This window comes from Loxodonta africana, chromosome 3, assembly GCF_030014295.1.
Source record: "Loxodonta africana isolate mLoxAfr1 chromosome 3, mLoxAfr1.hap2, whole genome shotgun sequence".
Classification (NCBI taxonomy): domain Eukaryota; kingdom Metazoa; phylum Chordata; class Mammalia; order Proboscidea; family Elephantidae; genus Loxodonta; species Loxodonta africana.
In genome coordinates, this window is record NC_087344.1 from 189,858,359 (window position 1) to 189,884,383 (window position 26,025).

General features: G+C 42.9%; 1 protein-coding gene across 16 annotated transcripts in view; it reads left to right on the plus strand.

Annotated features, from left to right (window-relative positions):
• The window catches only part of LOC111751961 (SLAM family member 9-like), a 99,916-nt gene that overhangs the window by 20,515 nt on the left and 53,376 nt on the right, over positions 1-26,025 (plus strand). For 8 of the 16 annotated variants that reach the window (XR_010321554.1, XR_010321558.1, XR_010321555.1 and 5 more), the window contains 3 exons: positions 4,734-5,030; positions 6,632-6,769; positions 6,957-7,045. Coding sequence is in view for 10 of the 16 variants with exons in the window: in XM_064282762.1 (XP_064138832.1) it covers positions 4,734-5,030; positions 6,632-6,769; positions 6,957-7,045 (524 nt within the window). In the remaining 6 variants the exon portion in view is untranslated. Of the gene's footprint in view, positions 1-4,733; positions 5,031-6,631; positions 6,770-6,956; positions 7,046-7,306; positions 7,656-11,524; positions 19,725-20,857; positions 21,770-26,025 lie in introns of those variants that run through there. The other 8 variants (XR_010321557.1, XR_010321556.1, XM_064282767.1 and 5 more) reach the window with 8 other exon arrangements.

The window sequence follows — 26,025 nt, forward strand, 5'->3', positions numbered from 1 at the left end:
AGGTGCATACACATTAACAATCGTTATGTCTTTTTGGAGAATGGGCCTCTTAATGATTATGTAGTTCTCCTCTATCCCTGATAATTTTTCTTGCTCTAAAATCTTCTTTATCTGAAATTAATATAGCTATTCTAGTTTTCTTTTGACTAGTGTCAGCATTGTATGTATCTCACTTCATATTTAAAGTGAGTTTCTGTACACAACATATAGTTGGGTCTTTTTTTTTTTTAAACTACTCTAATATGCTCTGCCTTTTAATGGATATATTTAGACTATTCACAGTTAAAGTGATTATTGATATGATTACATTAATATCCACAATATTTTTATGCTTTCTATTTTTTTTTAATTCATTACTTTCTTTCTTTGTCCCCCCCAACCCTTTCTTCTTCTTCTTTTTTTTTGGCTTTGTCTTGTTTTAACTAGGCAATTTGTATGATTCCATTTTCATGGGAACATATCAATTATACTATTTTAAAAGTATTTGTAATAGTTGTCCTAGAGTTTGCAATATATATTTACAATTAATCTAAGTCCCCTTTCAAATAACACTATTCCACTTCCTGGTTAGTACAAATAACTTATAGCAGAGTATTCTCAATTCCTCTCTCCTGTCTCTTATTAGTGTTCACATTGCTGTGATACATTTCACTCATGCATGGACTATAATTATCTAATATATTGTTTAAAAAATTTTATCTGCTAGATCAGTTAAGAATAAGAAAATAAAAGATTTTACTTTATCTTCATTTACTCTTGTTTGGATGCTTTTCTTTACATAAATTTGAGTTTCTGACTTACGTCATTTTCCTTCTCTCTGAAAAACTTCTTTTATTATTTCTTGCAAGGCACATCTAGTGGCATCAAATTCTCTAAAAAAAGATTTTTTTTTTTCTGGAAAAAAATCTTCATTTCTCCTTCACTTTCGAGGGATAATTTTTCTGGGTACACTATTCTAGGTTTGTGTTTTTTTTTTCTTTCAACACTAAATGTTTCATTGCATTCTCTTTTTCCTTACATGGTTTCTGAAGAGAAGTCTGATGTAATTCTTATCCTTGTTCTTTTATAGGTAAAACCAAAAAACAAAACAAAACTAACAAATAAACAAAAAAAAACAAACAAACCCATTGCCATGCAGTTGACTCTGACTCATAGCGAATCTATTGGACAAACTAGAACTGCCCTATAGAGTTTCCAAGGAGCGCCTGGTGAATTCAAACTGCCGACCTTTTAGTTAGCAGCCGTAGCGCTTAACTACTACGCCGCCAGGGTTTCCTCTTTATAGGTAAGACATATATATATGTGTATTTATATATATTGTTTCATTTTCAAGATTTTCTTTTTGTCATTGATTTTCAGTTTGAATATATTATATGCCTATGTGTAGTTTTTGGTATATTTTTTGATTAGTGTTCTCCGAGCTTCTTGGATCCGTGGTGCGATTTCCAGTTTTAGAAAATTCTTAGTGGTTATTACTTCAAATATTCTTTCTGTTCCTTTTCCTCTTTTTTCTCCTTCTGGTATTCCCATTATGCATGTATTACACCCTTGGTAATTGTCCCATCCCAACCCAGTAGTTCTTGGATATTCTGTTCTTTTTTTTTTCAGTCTTTTCTCTGTTTGGTTTTTAGTTTGTGAAGTTTCTACTGAGATGTCTTCAAGGTCACTGATTCGTTCAGTCCATTAAAGGCATTCTTTATATCTGTAATGGTGTTTTTGATTTTTTACACTTCCTTCTGTATGTTTTTGGCCTGTATATTACTTAGATTTTCAATTTTTTAACTAGATTACCTATCTATTCTTTCATGTTGTCCACTTTTTCCATTACAGCCCTTAGCATATTAATCATAAAAATAAAATAAAATAAAACAAAAACAAACCGCTTTCTGTCAAGTCAATTCTGACTCCTGGCAACCTGTGTGTTTCAGAGTAGACCTGCACATAGGGCTTTCAATAGCTACGATTGTTGGAAGTAAATTGCCAGACCCTTCTGCTGAGAAGCCTCTGGATGGGTTCAAAACACCAACCTTTTGGTTACTAGCAGACTGCTTAACCATTTGTGACACACAGGGACTCATATATTAATAATAGTTATTTTAAATATCTGGTCTGATAATTCTAATATCTTAGCCACATCTGAGTCTGGTTCTGATGTTTACCCTATCCTTCATATTGTTTTTTCTTTTTTGACATGTTTTGTAAATTTTTGTTGAAAATGGGACACGATTTATCAGATAAGAAGGACTCAGGTTCTTTCAGTTGTAAAGTTCTCCTGATATTGATGTATGGTGATGTTTTGGAAGGGCATTGTATAATCTTATAACTAGGTCTAAATCTTTTGATAAGGTTGTGCCCCTGGGCTGTGGTTTCACAAGTGCTTCTCAGCTTTTTTCTCCCACCCATTAGGTGAAATCGGAAGGCTAGAGAGGCCTGTAGTTGGATACTTCCTTTACCCCATGTTGAAGGCTAGAAGGAGTTACAATTTGGCAGTTCTCCTCTTTCATGGGGAAGGCTAGATGGGGCTGGAGCTGGGTATTTATTCTCTTCCAATTCAGTTTGGCTCTAATAAAACACAGTTTCCCTTGAGGGTGTGCCACTGTCAAGGAAAATAGACCATTATTTTAAAATATTATTTTCCCCTTTTTCATGCCAAACACACAAGGGGATTTTTCTTTGAGCTTCAAGATAAAAGCCTGGGGTGGCTCCTTGAGATAAAATTCTTAGAAGTGTGGGAGCCCTCCCTCCACACTTCTAGGAGATTTATGTCCCAAGCTAGTCCAACCTCAGTCTACAGCAATTAATTACTCTTAAAAAAAAAACTCACTGCCATTGAGTCGATTCTGACTCATAGTGACCCTATAGGACAGAGTAGAACTCTCCCATAGAGTTTCCAAGGAGCACCTGGTGGATTTGAACCACCAACCTCTTGGTTAGCAGCTGTAGTACTAACCACTATGCCACCAGAGTTTCCAATTACTCTTTAGGTATCCTTATTTGATACTGGCGTAGTGGTTAAAAGCTACAGCTGCTAACCAAAAGATTGGCAGTTTGAATCTACCACGTGCTCCTTGGAAGCCCTATGGGGCAGTTCTACTCATAGCGACCAGTAGTTGGGCCCGGGGGGTTCTCCAGGTGCCACGCCGTGTCAGCCACAGCAGAGAGAGCACACAGGGTCGGTGGTGATGTCGGCTACCCACCTGACCCGTCTTAAAACACAGACCAGTAGGGTCGCTATAATTCAGAATCAACTCAGTGGCAACAGGTTTTGTTTTGTTTTTTTATTTGATACTGTGACCAGCAGCAACGGTGTTGGCAATGGTCGTCTCTGATCCTGGTAAGCATTGATTCTCTGTTGTTGCTCAGCCTGACTCTTCAGCTTTCAGGGCAGCGGTTTGCTCTGTGACCTCAATTCTCTGATGGATTTAAGAAGAATTGCTGATTTTCAGATATTTAGTTTTTTTCTTGTTGTGAGGAGATCAACACAGTTTTCTTGCCTATTCCCACTTCTAGAGGCCACCCACATTCCTTGGCTCATGGTTCCTTCTGCCATCTTCAAAACCAGCAATGATGCTTCAAATCTTTCTCATATCACTCTGACCTCCTCTCTTGCATCCCTCTTCCACCCTTTTGTTTGTACAGTGTCCACCTGGATAATCCAGCATATTCTCCCTATTTTAAGGTCAATTGACTGGCAACCTTAATTTCTCTGTTACCTTAATTCACCTTTGCCATGTAACCTAACAGAGTCATAGATTACAAGGATTAGGACATGGAGATCTTAGGGGAGCCATAATTCTACCTACCACAATTTGGAAATCCGTGTGTAGCTGGTCCTCCCCGGTGCCCTCTCCTCTCACTCAGCACCTGCCTGAGGGCAGCCTTACTCACAAAATACACCACACATCCACTTCTAAGAGCCTTGATCGATGCAGGATAAAGCTTACTCCAGAACTTTTTAAGAAACCCACTTAGCCAACTTTTTATTTCCCTACAGTTGCTCACTGCATAGAGAAATATCCTGCTATGGAAAGTGTGGCTTCTGCAGCTTTAGGTCCCATGTGATTTCAAAGACTAATTTGTCAATCTGTTGCTTCTCTTACTGTCTGTCACACAAATTCAGTGGCATATTCTAACCACATGAGGGATGGTTGTTCTTAGTCGCTGTTGCTGTGTCTCCCACAAATGTCTATACCTTTGGGGGATGGGGACTTTCTCTGGTCTCCCCAAGCTAGCCTGACGTCCTACCCCAGAATGGCTGTGCAGTCATTGGGCTTCTTCTAAGCTAGAGAAGCAGAGCAAGGGCCCTGGACCTGGACAAGCCCTTCTGTCCCAGATTTATTCCCCTTCCAGGAAAGGCCCCAATTTCTTAGAAACACTGGGCCTCTGGAAAGTGTGTGACATCTAATGTCCTGCCTTCATTTTCACGTAAGAGATCCTTAAAACTTGCTCAATCTAGTGAAATCACAAAAGACTCAACTCTATGGCTCCCATCCCAAGGAGAAATCTTGGATTCTCTTGTCAGTAGCTCATTATTTAGCTTTGGGCAAATTGTTACCTCTCTGAGCCTCCGTTTCTTCATCTGTAAAATATCCCACCTACTTTATAAGGAGGTTGCTGAGACCTCAGTGAGATAGTGTGCTGAGACCTCAGTGAGATAGTGATGTAAAAATGTGACCTGTAATATGCTCCACATATGTAAGGCATTGTTTCTTTCTTTCTTTTTTTTATCCCAGAGCCTGTCCCCCTCCCCCAGATCCTGGTCCAGTCACGGTCCATCACACCAGGCTGGTGCAATGTTACCCTAGAGTGCAGGGCCCCAGGGGCCAGAAAGAACCTGAACCTGACTTGGGAGAGCGAGATCTTCCCCAAGAACCAGGAGCAGAGAGAAACTTCAGGATCTGGCACTAACTCCTGGACCCTGGCTGAAAGGCTGCCCCTGAGCCAGCCCAATGCCAGCCTCACCTGTGTGATCAGCAACTCCGAGGACCAGAAAAATGTCACCTTAGACCTGGGGAAAGTCTGCTTCCTTGGTGAGTGGGACCTATTGGAGAGGAGGGGCACTCGTGGAATTCAGATGGCACTGGGGTGTGAGGGGCTCAAGGTTTTTCTCCTCGTCATGTGTATTATCACCACATTCCACCTGGTTACCCCTACAGATGTTTGGGAATCACATCCAAATTGTTTCTGCTTGTAAATGTCTCTCACCTCCATACCTCTCTGCTTTGATACAGACAGTACTTTCCCACAGCTCTGCCCACCTCAAGTCTCCCCCTTCTGCATCCACCATCCATTGTGCTTCCAGAGTGGTCCTGATTGTGTTCTTTGTCTGTGTTGTCTGACCTTCAGCGAGTCCTTATAGGACTTGGATGTAAATTCTTCTGTGTCCATGTTTCCAGTCGCAGACACTTTACACCTAACTGCTTGGAGTTCCGTGAACGAGTCTTGTGCTACCAGCCCTTCCATGTCCCAAGTCCTTCGCTTTCTTCTTACCCTTTTTGAAGGATTTCCTACAGCCATTTCCAGCTTCTGAGGTGTGAGACCTGTGCAGTCACACAGGTCCTGTGTTCTGAAGGGTACTGCACTGGGTTTAAAGCTCTGTATTTATGTCTTCAAATTTTTAATTGAACTAATTTTAATTTAATATCAAAAATTAATAATTTCTGAACAAGAGGCCCCACATTTGGATTTCGCACGGGGCCCCATAAGTGCTATACCTTGTTCTGCCCTTGGCCATTACCTGCTTTAAGGAGGCATCTATGTGGTACTAGGGCTCTGCCCTGGGCCTCCTTTTATCACAGCACATCCTGTGCTGAGTAGGAATGACCTGTTTAGGCATTTGTCTACTCCATAGGCTGGAAGGTTCTGAGGGCAGGGGCTATATCTTGTTCTCCTTTGTATCTCAGCATTTGGCCAAAGTGTGCTTGGGATCAGCGTTTCATTGAATGAATGAATGAATTGGTATCCAATGTGTAGCCTCGTCCTCTCTAACCCACCTTTCACTGTTACTGGAGGGATCTGATGGTGTCACAACATAACTTAAAACCCTCCTCCCTCCTCCTAGAATATCAGATAAAGTTCAACATTTAGCATGGCCCATAATACCTCTGGGACCAGACACCTGCCTCTTTCTGGTCCTCCATGCCTACCGCTCCTCCCTGACCTGTGCCCCATCCTCCTGCTGCGGCCAGGCTGCTGGCCATGCTCAGGGGGCTGGCATTTTGACACAGCCATTTTCTGAACATCGTGCTCCTCCTTTGTGGAATGCCTCACCCATCCTCAATGTCTGGGGAACTCTTAATCCTCCTCCAGGACTCAGCTTACATATCACCTTTTCTGGAAAGCCTTCCCTGAAGACTTGCGTATAAGGTACAAACCTCTGTCACAGCTGCAATCCCTTTGTTGGGCAGTGTGATGGCTCCTTGAGGGTGCAGAGCACACCTCGTTCCTGTCAGCATTCCTAGTACCAAGTAGGAGCTCAGTAACTGGGTGAATGAGTGGGCCTGCCATACCTCTCCCTCCTTCAGCTTCTGAACCAGGTGTATGAGAGTTCCCCACCTGTTCTCTTTCTAAGTCCTCTTGACAATGGGTATCTCAAATTCTCTCTTGCCTTACCTTTCTTCACTCTCTCTAGAGAGGGAAACAGGACTGGACGGGGCAAGCTCCCTGGGAATCATCCTTGGGGCTTTCATGGCTGTGCTGGTGACACTGGTAGCTGGACTGTTCCTCTGGAAGACATGTGGAAAGAAGAAGAAGATGGAGACTGGAAGAGGCAGGTTGCACTTCTCCTTCCAGGCTCAGACACTCTCCCCGACTAGACCCTCCTACATCTTGCTGCACAGGGAGTGAGCCCTGCAGAAGGGATGGGGGTGTGGCCATGGCCTTGGAGTTCATGGCAGGGGAGGAGGCATACAGGTTTCCAAGGTACAGAGTTAAGCTCCTCTCTGTGTGTGGCTCAGGTCCAGGTTTGCAAGAGGCCTGCAGGGACAATGATGGTGACCTCCACTATGCAATGCTGAGCCAGCAGGATCCTCCGAAGGGCAAGAAGGTGAGAGCTGGGAAAGGTGGCCAGTCTGGGCACTCCCAAGACCTTTACTGCCCAGCCCTGGGCCTACCAAATCCCAGAATCTGTTGTTTCTGGGCCCACTGACTCTTCCACTTCTAGGAAAATCAAGGGTATTTACTAAGACAATGCAATTTGAGTCAGCGTAGTGTTTGATGCTTTGGGGGAATTCATAAGCAGTGGGTATCAGCAGGCGCTGGTACTACGTGGGTCCCTTGGTTGCCACCCGATCCCCTGCTCTTCCAGGAACCCTGTTTTGCATTCCTAGGGTATCCGTGGGCAACATATGGAAGAAAAGAGGACTGTCACTACTGTCTACAGTGAAATCTGTAAACCAGGCCAGTGAAATCTGTAAACTGGAGGAGGCAGGAGAATCTGGAACTCCTGGGACACCACCACTCTGAGTCTGTCACCCTGCAGTTACCTGCCTTTCTAGCTGTGGTCCAGCTCCTGAGGCCCACGGTCTGTGTTACCCTGACCTTCCTGACCACAGCTCCCTGCACACATGTGACCCTGTCCTTTCCTCTGCTCGCCTGTCCCCTCCAGCCTTCCCCAGGCTGCCTGCATACTCAGGATGCTCAGGATTGTAGGGTAAGCTCTCTTCTGCCATTGACCTGGCTTGAGAAATATTCTCTTCTTTTCCCAAAGAGGAACCCAACTAGTGTGCACATGGCAAATTTCCACAGCCTCTTCTGTGTCACAGGTGTGTGTCTTTCTGAGAACACAAGGCCAGGCATAAGGACTGTGTAGAGGTGTTGACCATGCCATGAGAAGGGAGTTAGGATCTGGGATCTGGATCCTGAGTTGGGGCTTGATGGAAAAAGCATGGATGGGTGAGAGCCTACAAAAGGACTGGCCTAAGTCTTCCTTTGCCAACCTTTTGTAGGGCTCCTTGGGTGTAGTGGGCTGTGTGTGTGTGTGTGTGTGTGGCTGCATAGCATATATTATACAGATGGGCCAGAGCCCTCCTCCTTGCCACCTGTACTAATCTGGACCTAAGTCTTAGACTCAGCCATGGGCCCCAAACCTTCCTTCCTGTGGAGTGGGAAGAGGAACTTGTGTTATCCATGACTCCAGGAGGCCAAAGTTGGGGGCTTTCCTCTTAGATAAATAGCCCCAGCTCTTCCCCTGGTCCAGGATAGGGCACTTTATGGAAAGAACAGATATGCAGTGTCCTCCCAATCCACTTCCCAGCCCTCCCTGCCATGCTAAGGCTGCTTCGAGCTCTGACACCTTAAGGCTGTAGGAAGTTGGGATCCACCCTCTCCAGCCTGCTCTTCTATTGAGCTCCCAGCTCCCCCTGCCATGCTTTACATTGGCCATCTTCCCCCACCAAACCCTTGGTAGGCCTCTTCTTTGCCTGGAATGAGGTTCTCTTTCCTTGTTCTCTGCCCTCACTCCTGCCTGTTGTAATCCACCTTATCCTACCCACATACCCTATCCAAGCTATCTTTTCCATGGGGTCTGTCTGGATTCCAAATGTTTGTAAATGACCTCTCGTACTTCTGATCTTTCCAAACACCTTGGACCCTGCCACAGTCTGCCCTGGATAGAAGTCACGTATCTACCCTGTGGGACCTAATCTGGGGCTCCCTGAGGAGGATGATGGCATGATGGGGGGGGCAGTGCCAAGGAGACACACACCTCTTTGAAGGGTCTGGGCCACCTTTCCTCCTACTCCTACAGGGGATTAGCAGACAGTAACATGGAGCACAGAGGCTATAAGTGGTCTCAATGGTAGCTCCCTTTGGAAACAGTGGAGGACACAACGACCACTCATGACCTCATGTGGTTCAGAGGTCTGAGGTGGGGACTTTCCCATTCCATCTCCAGCCACATGTTGACCAAGAATCTGGTGTAGCATGTACTGTGGTGTGTAGGTGCTTCTCTGCTTGTGGGTCCTCACCTCCTTGGAGCCTCCCCCTCCTTTCTCGGGCCCAGCTCCTGTGTTACAGATGGGCTGACTTTACTACCAGGAACTGCCGTGGCCTGTATGGTGGCCTAGATTCCTCTCGGTTCCCTTCCCACCTCAGCTCAGCTCAGCTGCCCCATTTCTGACCTCAGAAGGCAAAGGTTTGAACAGGGTCTCTGTAAGGGCTTGAGCATTATGAAGCAATGCTAGGAGCCTGCTGCATGGTGGGATGGGCGAAGAAGGAGGAGCCATAACAGGGCCCAGTCTCTGATCTCTTCCCCTCAGGCTGAGCACAAAGTTGAAAGACAGAGAGTTGCCATCTCCTCACCTGGCTTCCCTGGTGACCAGTCACGGCTGGGCATCAATGTTCATCAGCCCAAGAGCAGTGTGAGATGTGACTACCCAGTGACCTTCCCACCCAACCTAGGGCAGGAAAAAACAGAGGAAGGAAACCAGGCTTTCCTGAGTCTGTAAAGACCAGATTTTGTCCCAGTCATTTTACAAATATTTCATTTAATTCTTAAAAGAGCTTTTGATGGTAGATATTATTATCCCCATTTTTACGGGAGGCAACTGAAATTGTTGGCTAGTTGGTGGCAGAGCAAATCTTTAAATCCAACACTGGATAATTCTAAAGTTCCTATCTTACCCCTTTACCACATGGCCACTGCAGACCTTGGAGTCCTGGAAATACTCAGACAGGAATATCCTCTGCCTGTTTCTGTCCCTTCTCCCAAATAAAGCACTGAGTTCTCTCCCAAGGGCTCTAGACTTCTCACTCAGGTGCTCCAACTCCCGCTGAGCTCACATTGTTGATGGAACTGGTGCCTAAAAAAGAAATTTCACCTTAAATAAAGAATAGGGCTTTGGTGGGTTGGGGCTTGTGGATTGAAGGACTCTTTACTCTGGGGCAGACTAGACAGACATCTGAGGGGAGAGGCCTCCTTGTCTTGAGTCCTTTACCAAGTTCCTACTTTTTCCATGCAAAATGTGTCCTGCATATTAGCATCCTCATCCTCAAACCAGTTCTATCTGTGCATTATTATTCATAACAGCATTCAATAGGTCTGATATAAGCTTCTTATTTAAACCTCAGTGATTCTGTGAGGCAGAAATACCCATTTTATAGGTAGAGAAACTAAAATCCAAAGAAGTTACATACCTCATGCAAGTTCTGAGTAGAAAGTGGCAGAGGCATGATTGGGGCCTAGACCTGTCTGCTCTCTCTTGCAAAGCATGATGGGGTCACAGGGGATCATAGTTTCACTCCTTCTGGCTCATCCCAGACCTCAACTAGCATTATTTTCCATTGGGTTATCCTTTATATAGGGTCACTATGAGTCGAAATTGACTCGACAGCAACAGGCTTTTTTCTGTTTTCTGGTAACCTTCCTGTATCCCATTCTCACTCTTTCATTCTTATCTCTCATCTCAGAGATCTTTGTCACTTTCTCATCTCAGAGCTCCGGTCTGGCTCTCATATTATCATTCATGCCTGGACTATTTCAGCACCCTTTCTACTGCCTTCTGTGTCTTTACTCATTTGTTTTCTCCTGGCCATTATGGTGAAATTCATGAATTCCAAAGGCACTGAGCAAATCTAAGGAGCCACAGTTGCTAAGTCCAGGCTTTTAGGCACCTGAACTCAATAGGCCAATCAGAGTCATTATTAACTTGGAAGTAGAGAAAGGGAAGGTCCTTTCTTTGAATGCCTGGATATTAACAGGCAAAATGGAGGCTTAGTTGTTGGCCACATTTCCCATCACATGGACCTGAGAAGCAGAGCAGCTGATTTGCGGAGGGAAAGAATGAGGTGGACTCTCTTAGACAAGAGGAGAATATTTGAAAGGCACTTGAATTCCTAGTTCCAGATGTACTTGAAATCCAGCCACTTTCCCTTATGACAATGGAATATATGGGTGGTGGGGGGAACAAATAGTGCAAATGCTGACTGGTCTCATAAATTCACGATCTCATTGGAGCCCTTGAGCTGCAAACTTGATAAGTATTTTTAGTCCATTCACTCTCCCAATCTCTTAGATATCGGTTATGGATTGAATCATGTCCCCCAAAATGTGTGTTGGAATACTAACCCCTTTACCTGTGATGTGATCCCATTTGAGAAAGGGTTTCTTCGTTATGTTAATGAGGCCATGCCAGTATAGGGTATGTCTGAAACCTAAATACTTCTGAGTGATATAAACAGCAGCATAGACACAGAGACAAGCAGGCAGAAGTGGGAAAGATGGATGCCACAGGAAGTTCGCCAAGAAACTGAGGAATACAAGCTGAAAGTGACAAAAGATCTTCCCCCAGAGCTGACACACTGAGAGAGCCATCGCCTATAGCCAATGCCCTGAATCCAGCCTTCTAGCCTCCTGAACTGTGAGAAAATAAATTTCTCTTCTATAATGCCACTCACTTGTTGTCTTTCTGTGATAATAGCTCTAGGAAACTGCAATAATGACCATGTCTTGTCTCTCCTTAAACCCCAATTCCTCTTCCCCATTCTAATTCACAACAGATGACTTTGCCTTTTATTACACTGACAGTATAGAAGTAATCAGAAGAACTTCCACGAACTCCATCATCAGACCTACCCACCGCCCTGCATCTGAAAGAGTACGTTCTGCCTTTGCCCTTGTGACTTTGAACAATCTTGGTTCCTGTAAGTCTGGTGCTCCTCTTGGGCTCCAGATTCCATTGTTTGCCTATGCGGTATCATCACTCCCCAAATTCTACCCTGCATTAGCTGTTTTAAAAAATCTACACTGGATTATTCTTATCAGTACGCAGGCATACTGTAATTTCTCTCATTAAAAGAATCTTATAAACTCAACTCCCTTCTAGTACTGTCCCATTTCTCTGCTTCAATTTATAGCAAAATTCCTGAAAGACTTACATATATTTCCTCTTTCCAACTTCACCCTTTTTCTCTGGAATTCTCTCTAACCCTGCACTTCCCCCAGCGATCCACTGACATTGCTCTTGTCCAGGCCTCCCAAGAACCCCATGATGCTAAATCCAGTAGTCAATTCTCAGTCCTCATCTTCCTTAACTTCTCAGCAGCGATTGACACATTGAACACTCTGCCCATGAAACACCGTCTTCACTTCACATTCAGCACTCACCATTCTTTTCCTCCTAGTCCCTGGGTGCTCCTGAGTTTCCTTTACTGGTTTCTTTCTCATGTCTCCCACCTCTACACCCCAGGATTCAGTTTTCAGACTTCTTCTCTTCAGTATCACCTATGTTGTTGTGGGCAGAACAATAGTTCCCAAAGATGTCCACATCCTGATTCCTGGATTCTGTCAATATGTTGCCTTACATGGCAGAAGGAGCTTTGCAGACATGATTAAGGTTAAGGACCTTTGGTGGGGACAGTATCCTGGATTACACAGGTGAGCCCAATCTAACGACAAAAGTCCTTAAAAGCAGAGGAAGAAAAGACAGAAGAGTGGGTCAGAGATTTGATGTAAGAAGGACTCAACCTGCTGTTCCTGACTTTGAAGATGGAGGAACAGTGGGCCATGTGCCAAGGAATGAGGCAGCCACTAGAAGGTGGAATAGCCCTCAGTTTACAGTCAGCAAGAAGATCAAGACCCCATTCCTGCAACCACATGGAACTGGGTGCTGCCAACTACCTGAATGATCGGGAAATGGATTCTCTCCTAGAGCTTCCAGAAAGGAGCACAACCTGCTGAAACCTTGATTTTAGACCACACTGGCCTTGTTGCTATTTTTTGAATATACCAGTCATGCTTCTGTCTCAAGCTTTTTGCTTCTGCCTGAAATTCTTTTCCTTCGGGTATCTTCATGTCTCATTTCCTCACCTTCTTCTGGCATTTGCACGATTGTTATCTTCTTAGTGAGTTCTACTCCAGCTCCCTATTTAAAACTGCAGCTTCCTCCTGGCATCCTCATTACTCCTCCTGGCTCTTTTTCTCCATAGCACTTATCACAGGGATGTGAAGGTACATTTAGTCTGGGCTGTTGAATACTGAGGGGAAACAGGACTTCAGAGTAAACTGCAAATCCTGATATGCATATACCATTATTATTCCCAGGAAACTGCAAACCTCAGAAATCAATGAACTTGCCCAAGATCGCAGGGTTAATAAATGGCTGAACTGTGATTCAGACTTTGGAGTTTCACTCTTGACTATTGCATTATGCAGGTTAAATAAATTATGGTCTATCCACATGGCAGAATAATACTTAGATAATAAAAAGAATAAGGTGCATTTTTGTATATTTAAATAGGAAGATGTTCATGGAATATTAAGTGTGTTATGCAACAGTATATGTAGTATTATCCTGGTTTTATAAAAATAAATACACATATGTTGATGTGATCATAAAGAAAGTCTAAAAGTTGATATGCCAAGCAGTCAACAGCAGTTATCTTCAGGGTTCTGTCTCTTTTCCTGTATCATCAGATTTTCTATAACACTTATAAGAAATTTATTAAAATTTTTGAATAGGGCACTGGCATGATAGAACTGTGTTTTAAAAGAGTAAACCACATTTATGCTAATAGGAAGCTTATCATTTTGGAAACCAGTTGAAGTCTTTATTCTCCTGTTCCCTCTTTCACTTTCTATTGTGTTCAAATGACTCCTTATCGAAATCAACGCTAAGCATCTCTGGATCTATCTAGAAAGTATAGACAAAGTGAAATTTTTGCTGTAATTGATTCAGATGGAGAATCCCTATGAATTGCTCACAATCCTGGCTGTTCCTCAGGGTTTAGAAAATTCTGGCCGCACCTTTGAAAAGCACAGATGCCTGGACCCCACCCTCAAACTGGGCTTCATCTATATTTTTAAAAGTCAGTAGATGTTTCTGGTGCCTGGTCAGTTTTGAGAACTGAATCCTTTGGCCTACATGGAATCTTTGTAAAATTCAAATGGGAACATATATGACAAGGAGGGGCTTAGAGTTTGTCTTCCAAGATAATCCTCAATATGTCCTCAGCATGTAGCCCAGAAAGTGTTGAGTGAAGAAACAAGTGAGTGACATGGCCCACAGGTTGGCATTACTTTGTAGACTTTACCACGGTTTAATCTGCCCTTTGGACACTGAGCCTGAGCCTAGAAGCTCCATCTCATCTATTGCTCAGGGTTGGTTTGACTTTTGGATGCAAAATCTTGCCAACAAATCTCATAAGACACTGGTAGACAAAACCAGCATGCAGACTTATTAATTTACAGTAAGAAACATACTTGTCAACTGGACTACACGGTCCCATAGACCTGACCCAAGAATCCTCTTTCCAAACCTAGGCCACGTAGAAAGCCAAGGTATCAGTGTGCCTCTTGGTGAGCAGGAGTCAGGACAGGTGGGCAGATGCTGCTGGTGTGGATTCCACTGTCCTTGGAGAGCCTGAGCTCTCTGTCTCCTTGGTAGGATTTAGCTGCCTGGGGCTTAGAGGTCTCCTGCCAGCCTGACAGCGCTACGTTTGTCTATGTCACTCACCTGTCTGTGGTCTGATTCTTATCAGCCCTCCTTCTGATTGACATATTCTTTCTTTAGTCATGTTCATATTTGAAATTAAGTTTGTGCTGGTCCACAAGTTGGAATCTCTGTAAAGTGACCTTGTATATCACTGCTGTCAATCCCCCCCCAAAAACAAACCCAAATCAAACAAACCCTCATTTGTGAGTTCTTAGTAGAGGGAGCAGAGTGATAGGAAACCCCTTAATATACTCCATACCACCAGCTGAACCAATGCACTTGCCCATACATCCAAAGAGAAAACCTGTGAACTGGCTAATGGGATCCTGTACCTATTGAGGTTGGAAACTTCACCTAATTCATCACTTAGACTTTCAGCAAGATTCTCCTGTTTTTAAAACAGAAAAAAAAAAAAGAAGAAGTAAATAAAACAAACAAAACCACCATCTAAAAGAATATAATCTGTAATCAAAATCTATTCGATTGAAAAATCTTAATGAAAAGGACAATTTCAGGAAAGTGCAATTTACTGACATTGATTTACACGGGTGTATAAAACCTCATGGAACCGACACAGAAAATATTGAAAAACCGATACAAGTGTTTTCTCATTCAAGGGCATTCATTTATGAGTTAGAAAACTTAACAAAGCACCAAAATGAAAATAAAATCCCGATCCAGTTCTCGAATCTGCTTGAGCACCTCTCACTTCCTTCCTTCTGCTGGAAATTTGACCTTGGCAACCTGGACGCCCAGCTTGCCAAGGAGCGCGAGGAGGAGAAGGCCTTTTGCCAGCATCATCGACAGCAACGTGAACAGGAATTGAGCTCTTGTCCCTGTCGGGTCAGAAGCAGAGCAGACAGTGAGAGGCTTCTGGGGGACTGGATCCTGGCATTGACCACAGTCCCTCAGTGAGCTGATGCTGTATCAGGGACTCCAGGTCACTTGATGGTTCTGAGTAAATTGGGACTTTGGGCTTAGAATAATCCTACATGATATTGCCAAAGAGAGTGTCCTAGAATCTAAGAGTGTCCATGTTGGAAGGAAACTCAAAGATTATGGAGTTCTACCTCTTTTCTGTGCCTTATAACAACCCCAGTAAATGACTGTGCACCTGTGCTTACACACCTCCAGTGACAGGGAACTCGCTATGTCCCCAAATCGTCTATTCATCTTTGGACAATGCTACGAAAAGTCCCCTAACGTTATAAGTCACCAGCTTCCCCTCTTGATATTAGTTTCCGTGAGGTCACTCATTGCAAATGTGATTCCTCATCCACTCAGTGGCCCTTCAGGTGGGATTCAGAGCAGGGGTACACATCAGGACTGGGGTAGCTTTTCTCTTCCCCAAAGGCCTGCTTTTCCTCACCGTCCCCTTCCTGGGGCACTTGCCAACTTTTACTGTGTCTGATATCACATTACTGAGAATGGAAAGCTATAACAATGCCCCAACCTCCTGAGATAGGAGTCTTCATGGAGCTGAACCAATTACCTTTCTGGTCATTTTCTTCAGCCCAACACACTTCCCTCATGTGTAAGGTGACATTTTCCGGTCCATAGAGTTGCTGACCACACAAGTGAGGTTGGCATTGGGCCTGCTCAGGTGCTGGCTCACGGGCAGACTCAGAGCCAGGGTCCAGGAGTTGGTGTCAGGTCCTGGTATCTCTCTCTGATTCAGGTTCTTGGGGAGGCCCTTGCTCTCCCAGGTCATGTTCAGGTTCTTTGTGGCTCCTGTGGCCCTGCACTCCAGTGTGACATTGCATCAGCCTGGCGCGATAGACCATGACTTGGCCAGGATCTGGGGGAGGGGGACAGACTCTGCGTAGGAGGGGATGAAAGTATTATTATTGTATCTGCACATTACTCATCCCTTATCTCATTAATTTCATAACACCCTGCCAGGAAGGCAGGGCATCTCACAGCTGAAGAAACTAAGGCTTGGTGAGGTGGAACCATTTGCCCAAAGTCATATAATGAGAAAGTGATACAGAATCCCAGGTTTAGAGAAGTTCAGGCAGCCAGAGTCTCTCAGTTCTCTCCACCACCTACACCCCAGCCTGTACCATGCACAGCTAAATTCACACCAGGTTCACACAAAGCCTCTGTCCCTCACAACCCCCACAGCACTTGGAGGGGATCATCAAACCTCTTGGGAAAATACCTTCCAGGTACAGAATTTACAAAGCAGTTTCTGAAAACTGGTTTTGAGACTCTTAAAGCTTTACCCACACTGAAGGCATAAAAAGGCTCTTATTTGGAGATAAGAGAATGTCTTTGGATGGGTGCCTGCCCCTCACCTGAAGGTGGTGAAAACAGCTTTACTGGGACCATTCAGAGAGCTTGACCTGTGTCCCTGCAGCTGGGGGATGTGGTGGACTAGTGCCTGGCTCACACCTGAGAAATATAAAGGGAGAGATGGTGCTGAAATGGCATATGGTAGCAGATAAGGAGCTGCTGGTGGGGAAGAACTTGCATTGCCAATGGTGGTATGTGCTTTTCATGAGGTAGAGGTAGGACACTTTTGAAAGGACTTTGTGAAGAGAGCAATCTGGAGGGGCAATAGAACCCCAACAGAGAGTGTCTGTGTGGAAGGGGACCAGCCAAGGACCAGGGCCCAAAGGGAAAGATGTAAATGACCATCCTGAGAGTGTGTTACCTGTGACAAGGCAGGTGAGAGATCCCCAGTGTGGGAGAGGGGTGTCTCCAGGGAACCTCTGGTAATCCCCATGGAAGAAAGAGTCAGATTAAACATATCAGGCCCAGAGAACCCAACTGCTTGGTTAGCACAACAGTACTAGTCAAAGAAACCCTTACCTGTGCCCTCCAACCTCCCATCCTCCTTGTGCTCCTCTCTTCCTCCCTGTCCTCCTGGAGTTGGGGGAGGGGCTTCCTGTCTTTGCTGTTCTCTATAATCCTTGTAGGCCTTTGCTAGGGAATTTTGTCCTGGTCTTTGGGTATCACTTTCTGCATCTGCTGTATCTGCCACTAACGTGACAGATTTTGCTTATCTCAGCAAGGGTTGGCAGCTGCTGCTGGAGCCCATGGTCCCTGCTATGGGCTCCATGTTGAGCTCCATGCACTCTGAGACTTCCTCTTTCTGACCTGAGTTGTCTTGTGGCCCATGGTCCTCTTAGCACTTTGTTTCCTTAGTGGGGGCCCATAAGACTATCTGAATCTCCCCAATGTTGTGCACAGACTTGCGGGACTTGTAGTACTTCTAGAGGCTCCTTTTCTGCCTAAACACACCATGCCCCAATTTTTATTCAGCAGAAGTCCTTGGGAGGAGGTAGTATTTTGCCAGATAAACAGTAAGCAGAACCTAAGCCCCTCTGTTTTTGTATTTCCTCTCAACCTTCTGATGGCACAGTGGTTAAAGTGCACAGCTGCTAACTGTAGGTTGGTTGTTGGAACCAAACAGCTGCTCCGTGGGAGAAAGATGTGGCAGTCTGCTGCCATAAAGATTTATAGCCTTCGAAACCATATGGGGCAGTTCTGCTCGGTCTTATAGGGTTGCTATGAGTTGGACTAGACTCAAATATGGTAGGTTTGGTTTTTTAGTGGGTTTGGCTTGCTCCCCAGCCCCTTCTGTTGAGATGATAGGGAATGACTGTTTCGAGTCCCTGCCAAATTTTAATCAGAGTCTGAACCATAAGGTATATTTTTAATAATCACTTAATTCCACCCCCCGCCATTTTCTCATATCTCATGTCATAACTGATATCTTTGTAGTTTGTGGCTTGTTGAGAGAGCTCTATTCTCTGAGTCTGCAGTCTCTGGTTTTGGCACACACAAATCTCTATCTCTTTTTTTTCTATCAATGAAATATACTTTGCCTATTTTGGAAGTCAAAAGATGAACACTGAGTTCTGTATTCTTAGCTGGATTCTAGCCTCTGCCTGAAGCAATAGCTGCCTCAGCCCCAAGTCTCGGAAGTTTTGGAAGAAAAAGAATTTTACAGTTGAAACACACACACAACCAATACTTTGAAAAGCTCCATACAAGAAGGCACTTGAGCTGACTTAGGAAGCCTATCATACTCTTACCCACAATAATGCTTGAAAAAAATATAACAAAACAAACAAAAAAATAACAAAGAATGTTTTAAATATGGAACTGATGTTCAGGAGAACTTAAGCCACAAAAACAAGAGGAAACTCAGTGCTAAAGGGGTCACTGACACCCCTAAATGGGGATGAGGTCTTGGCTGTGGCCTTGTACTTGTAGGGATGTTGCACAAACCAAGATAAGGGGCTAGGGTGAATATAGGATGAGAATATTTCTGTCTTCTGGCCTGGAAAATCAGCTTGGAAGGCTGCCACCTGCCCTGTACCAAGGGTGGAGTCTGTGAGAAGTCAGAATCCCAGCCTGCACTATGCATGGGCATGGGTGTGAATTCTTACTACGTGCTGGAACTCTCAGCCCAGAAACTAGCCTAAAAATAGATGAATCCTATAGGGCCCTGCTGTTGTTAGCCACTGTTGAATTGGTCCCTGAGTCATAGAGTCTCCATATGCAACAGGCTTAGATCATTGTGATCCACAGGGTTTTCATTGACTGATGTATTGCCAAACCTTTCTTCCAAGCCTGTCTTAGTTTGGACGCTCTGCTGAAATCTGTTCAGCATCATATCAACACACAGACACTTGGGAGATGTGCATGAGCTGCACTGGCTGGGATTAGAACCCAGCTATCCCACACCGAAGGTGAGAATTATACCACTGAACCATGAATGACTCAACTATAGGGCCCTAGCAGAGAAAAACACTGAGCTCACCCACTGGCACACGTCCACATCTCAGGGAACATGTGTGGGCTCTTGAAAGAAGCCAAAGGAAAAACATTACTGATCTACAAAGAAACAAGCAGAAGAATTACATCAGGCTTCTCTTCAGAAATCATGCAGGCAAAGAGAGTGCAGTGAAATACTTAAAATGCCAAAAGAAAAACCCATCAACCAGGAATTCTATACTCAGCAAAATGATCCCTCAAAAGAAAAAACGTGATAAGTTAGGGTTCATTAAAGTCAAAAATGTCTGCTCTGTAAAAGACTCTGTTGAAAGAATGAAAAAACAAAACAAAACAACAACAAAAAAACACCAAGTCACAGAGTGGGAGAAAATATGTGGAAAACACACATCTGATAAAGGATTTGTATCCAAGACATGCAAAGAACTTTTAAAACCCAACAATAAGAAATTAAACCACCCACTTACAAAATGAGAAAAGATCTGAACAGAAACCTCACCAGATGAGAAATAAGCTTACGAAAGAATGCTAAACATCTTATGTCATTGTTGTTATTAGCTGCTGTCAGTTTGACTCTGGCTCATGGCAACCCCATGTATGCAGAGTAAAACTGCTCCATAGAGATTTCAAAGTGATGATGTTTTGGAAGCAGATTGCCAGGTGTGTCTTCTCAGGCACCTCTGGGTGGGTTCTAACCACCAACTTTCTGCCTAGTAGTAGAAGGCTTAGCAACTTGCACCATCCAGTAACTCCTTCATATGTCACTGGGAATTGTAAATCAAAACAATAGATACTACTATACACCTATTAAAATTGCTAAAATCCAAAACACTGACAGCACCAAATGTTGACAACGATGTAGAGCAACAGGAACTCTCAATCTTTGCTGGTGGAAATGCAAAATGATATAGCCACTCTGGAAGACACTCAGGTAGTTTCTTACAAAGATAAACACAGGCTTACCATTGATTGAGCAATTGTGCTTGTAGGTATTTCCCCAAATGGAATGAAAACATATGTCCACATAAAAGCCTGCACATGAATGTTTATAGCTTTATCCATAACTGCCCAAAATTGGAAGTGATAAAGATGTCCTTCACTAGGTGAATGGATAAACAAACTGGTTCATCCACACAAAGGAGTATTACTCACCAATAAAAAAAAATTAGCTATCGAGCCATGAAAAGCACGGAGGAACCTTAAATGCGTACTGCTAAGCAAAAAAAATCAGTCCCTAAAAAAGCAACATACTGTATAATTCCAGCAATATGACATTCTGAAACAGGCAAAGCTATGGAGACAATAAAAAGATTAGTGGTTTCCAGGGGGTGAGGAGGAGGAAGGAGGCATGAATAGATGGAGCACAGGGCACATTTAGGGCAGTGAAACTATTCTGTATGATTCTATAATGGTGGACTCATGACATTAAGCATTTGCCAATACTCACAGTACTGTACAACATAAGGAGATAAGCCTCATGTAAACATGGACTTTTATGAATAAAAACGTATCAGTGTTGGATCATCAATTATAATAAATATATTACAGGATGCAAGATGTTAATAGGAGAAACAAAGTGTAGGTGGCAATACATGGGAACTCTCTGTACTTTCTGCACGATTTTCCTGTAAATGTAAATTGCTCTAAAATAAAATCTATTACAGTTTTTTTTTTTTTAAAAGAAAACAGATAAAACAAAAAAGCAACCACAAGGAAACAAATTTTCCATTTAAGCCTGCAGAAAGGATAACGGCTCTGCTGACACCTTGATTTGAGCCCAGTGAGACCTGTATGGAACTTCAGACCTATAGAACTGTAAGACAACAAATGTGTGGTTTTAAGTCACTATGTTTGGTAATTTCTTAAATAGCAATAAAAAACTGATACACAAATCAATTAGCCTTAGTTTATAGAGAACAATTAATATTATTGCAAAAATTTCCTTTTTTTGTCAAATTTCCTCTTTCCCAAAACACTGAAGTGATCTTCTCCCAGGTATGAACCTTAGCTCTGCTCTCCATCAAGTTGTGAACCTACTTACTCTATGTTCATGGGAGAAAATAGAGTGTGAAGACTCGTATCTGGGCACAATCCTGCAAAAGGGGGCTTATGTGACACTCCCAGGGGCAAAAGAAGGAGGTAAGCTATGAGTCTGGGCTGAGGGAGTTGTCACTCACCATAGACAATGAGATGAAACATCTGAATAAATTCTCTTCCTTTAGTTAAGCTGACTCGAGCAAGGTACTGCCCACTGTCCTCAAGGGTCTGGGTCTCAATCCTCAGGGTTATCATATTGGACACATGGAATCTCTGCTTGTACTTGTCTTGGAGGCTGACCCATGTTGGAGAGTCTGCCCCATTACGGACATGCAGCATGACTCTGAAGTATGGCTCAGGGCCAAAGGCCCGTGAAATCTCCTGCACTTCTACTCGTGGGTCTACTTCTGGCGTCAAGATCACATGAAACAAGACAGAACCTCCTCAGATCTCCTTCAGAAGAACATGAGCTCCAGAATCCTTAGTTCCAGTAACATGTGCTCCAAAACCCTTGGCCCCAGTGCTCCAGACACCTAGGACATTGGGAAACAGGAAATGTGAGTGTTTTCCCATAAGAACAAATGAGAGAACCACAGAACCCATTTTTTAATTCAATCCATCCAATATAACCTCTTAATTCTAAGAAGGCTGCCTCATACAATGAATCTGAAGCAAATCTGGGATTGAATTCTGGTTCTAGTAGAGTGTAACTTAAACTTACTTAAACTTGCTAAGCTTTACTTTCTTTACCCACCTCATAGTAATAGTATGAAGTTCCAGAACGATGTGCTCCAGAACCTTGCATTGGGAAAGAGAAATCATGAATGTTTTTCATTAAGAACAAATAAGAAAACCACAGAACCCATGCTTCTTATAAAATCCATCCAATATATGCCCTCGATTCTAGGAAGGCAACCTGATGCAGTAAAATTAAAATAAAACTGTGTTGGCATTTCAAATTTGGTTCCTTTAGGTTAATTAACTGAATTTATTAAGCCATACTTCCCTTTTCTGTAAAATGATGGTATCAATGCCTTCCTCATAGAGTTGTTTTGTGGATTAAATGAGGTAAAGTGTCCCAAGCACCTAGCATAGTGTCTAGAAGTCCTGGGCAGATGTTTCTTTCCTCTTTGGGAGCAGACCCCTAAACAATCCCAGAATTGGAACATCATCAGTGGTTCCTGTCTGTGAGTTTTCTTTTTTTAATAGATATTTTTATACGTTTTGGTGAAATTTTATACTGCAACTCAGGTTCTTATTTAACAATTTCTATACATATTGTTCCAATTAAATTGGAAGTCGTCAAAAATGAAATGGAACACATAATCATCAATACCCTAGGCATTAGTGAGCTGAAATGAACTTGTATTGGCCATTTTGAATCAGACATTCATACAGTATACTATGCCGAGAATGACAAATTAAAAAGGAATGGTGCCGTGTTCATTTCAAGATCTATCTTGAAGTATAACGTTCTCAGTCATAGGATGATATCCATACGCCTACAAGAAAGACCAGTTAATACGACTATTATTCAAATTTAGGCACCAAACACTAATGCCAAAGATGAGGAAATTGAATATTTTTACTAACTTCTGCAATCTGAAATACATTAAACATGTAGTCAGGATGCATTGGCAATTACTGGTGATTGGAATGCCAAAGTTGGAAATAAAGAAGAAGGAACAGTAGTTGGAAATTATAGGCTCGGTACTTGAAACGACACTGGAGAGTGCATGATTGAATTTTGCAAGACCAATGCTTTTATTGCAAAAACTTTTTTTTCAACAACACAAACAGCAACTATACACTTGAGCTTTACCAGATGGAACACACATGAATCAAACTGACTACATCTGCGGAAAGAGATGAAGGAGAAGCTTAATATCATCAATTAGAACAAGGCTCATATGCAAGATCAAGTTGAAACTGAAGAAAATTACAAGTCCAAGAGAGCCAAAGTATGACCTTGAATATATTCCACCTGAATTTAAAGACCATGTCAAGAAGATCTGAATTATTAAACACTAATCATGAAGACCAGACGAGCTGTGGAATGACATCAAGGACATCATACATGAAGAAAGGAAGAAGTCACTAAAAAGACAGGAAAGAAAGGAAAGATAAAAATGGACGTGAAAAGAGACTCTGAAACTTGCTGTAGCTAAAGGGAATGGAAGAAATGATGAAGTGAAAGAACTGAACACAAGATTTCAAAGGGTGGCTGGAGAAGACAAAGTAAAGTATTATGATGAAATGTGCAAAGACCTAGAGTTAGAAAACCAAAAGGGAAAACATGCTTGGCATTTCTCAAGCTGGAAAAACTAAAGAGAAAATGCAATCCTCGCGTTGTAACATTGAAGAATTTGATGGGGGAAAATATTAAACAACACAGGAAGCATCAAAGAAGATGGACGGAATACACAGAGTCACTGTACCAAAAGGAATTGGTTGACATTCAGCCATTTCAGGAGGTAGCATATGATTATGAACTGATGGTACTGAAGGAAGAAATCCAAGCTGCACTGAAGGCATTGGCGAAAAACTAGGCTCCAGGAATTGAAGAAATACCAGTTCAGATGTTTCAACAAACGGATGCAGTGCTGCAAGCACTCACTTGTCTATGCCAAGAAATTTGGAAGACATATCTGGCCAACCAACTAGAAGAGATCCATATTTGTGCCCATTCCAAAGAAAGGTTATCCAACAGAACATGAAAATTACCAAACAATATCATTAATATAACACACAAGTAAAATTTTGCTGAAGGTCTTTTAAAAGCAGTTGCAGCAGTACACTGACAGGGAACTGCCAGAAATTCAAGCTGGATTGAAAACAAGACGTGGAACGAGGGATATCATGGCTGATGTCAGATGGATCTTGGGTGAAAGCAAAGAATACCAAAAGATATTTACCCTTGTTTTACTGACTACGTGAAGGCATTTGACTGAGTGTACCATAACAAATTACATACAACATTATGAAGAATGGGAATTCCAGAACACTTAATTGTGCTCATGTGGAACCTGTACATAGACCAAGGGGTAGTTGTTCCAACAGAACACTGGTGTCTTTGTTATGTAGTGCTGGTGTAACAGAATACCACAAGTGGGTGGTTTTAACTAAGGGAAATTTCTTTTCTCACAGTCTCGGAATCTAGAAGTCTCAACTCAGAGTGCCAACTCCAGAGGAAGGCTTTCTCTCTCTGTAGGCTCTAGGGGAAGGTCATTTTTATCCATCTTCCCTGGTCCAGAAGCTTTATCAGCACAGAGACCGGGGTCCAAAGGATGTACTATTCTCCTGGCTCTTGTTTCTTGGTGGTATGAGATCCCAATGTCTCTCTGCTCGCTTCTCTCTTTTACATCTCAAAAGAGATTGATTTAAGACACAACCTAATCTTGTAGATGGAGTCCTGTCTCATTGACGTAACTGCCTCTAATCCTGCCTCATTAACATTATAGAGGTAGGATTTACAACACATAGGAAAATCACATCAGGTGACAAGATGGTGCACAGTCACACACTACTGGGAGTCGTGGCCTACCCAAGTTTACACATGTTTTGGGGTGACACAATTCAATCCATGACAAAGGGGATACTGGGTGGTTTAAAATCAAGAAAGGTGTGCATCAGGGTTGTATCTTTTCACCATACTTATTGAATCTGTATGCTGATCAAATAATCCGAGAAGCTGGACTATTTGATGAAGAATGGGGCAGCAGAATTGGAGGAAGATTCATCAACAACCTGCGATATGCAGATAACACAAACTTGCTTGCTGAAAAAGAAGAGGACTTAAGCACCTATTGATGAAGACCAAAGACTACAGCCTTCAGTATGGATTACACCTCAACATAAAGTAAACAAAAATCCTCACACACAACTGGATCAATAAGGAAGGTCATGACAAATTTATAAAAGATTGAATTTGTCTAGGATTTCATTTTACTTATATCCACAACCAACGCCCACGGAAGCAGCAGTCAAGAAATCAAATGATGTATTGCATTGGGCAAATCTGCTGCAAAAGACCCTTTTAAAGTGTTAAAAAACAAAAATATCATTTTAAGGACTAAGGCGTGCCTGACCCCAACCATGGTGTGGAATCGCCTCATATGCATGCAGAAGTTGGACCACGAATAAAGAAGACCAAAGAAGAATTGATGACTTTGAATTATGGTGTTGGCGAAGAATATTGAATATACCATGGACTGATAGAAGAACAAATAAATTTGTCTTGGAAGTAGTACTGCCAGAATTCTCCTTAGAAAGCAAGGTTCTCGAGACTTCATCTCAAGTACTCTGGACATGTGATCAGGAGGGACCAGTCCCTAAAGAAGGACATCATGCTTGGTAAAGTACAGGGGCAGCAAAAAAGAGGAAGACCCTCAATGAGATGGATTATCACAGTGGCTGCAACAATGGGCTCAAGCATAACAACTGTGAGGATGGCAGAGGACTAAGCAGTGTTTTGTACGTACAGTCGGTATGGGTCGGAACTGACTTTATGGCACCTAAGAACAAGAACATATATATTGTTCAGAGACATCGGTTACATTTTTCACGATATATCAGCATTCTAATTATTTCCATTCAGGTTGTTGTTTCCCTTAAGCTAACCTCCCTGTCTTCTCTTACTTTCTCATGTTTCATCTAGGGAAAATGTTTGCCATTTGGCTTCATTTATATGATTATTTAGAGAAGCACAGCACTCGTGGGCGATATTATTTATTTTATTTGCCAACCTGTCTTTTGGCTGAAAGGTGACCTGTGGGAGTTTGTGTTCCAAGTTTAAAGGGTATCCCAGGGTGAC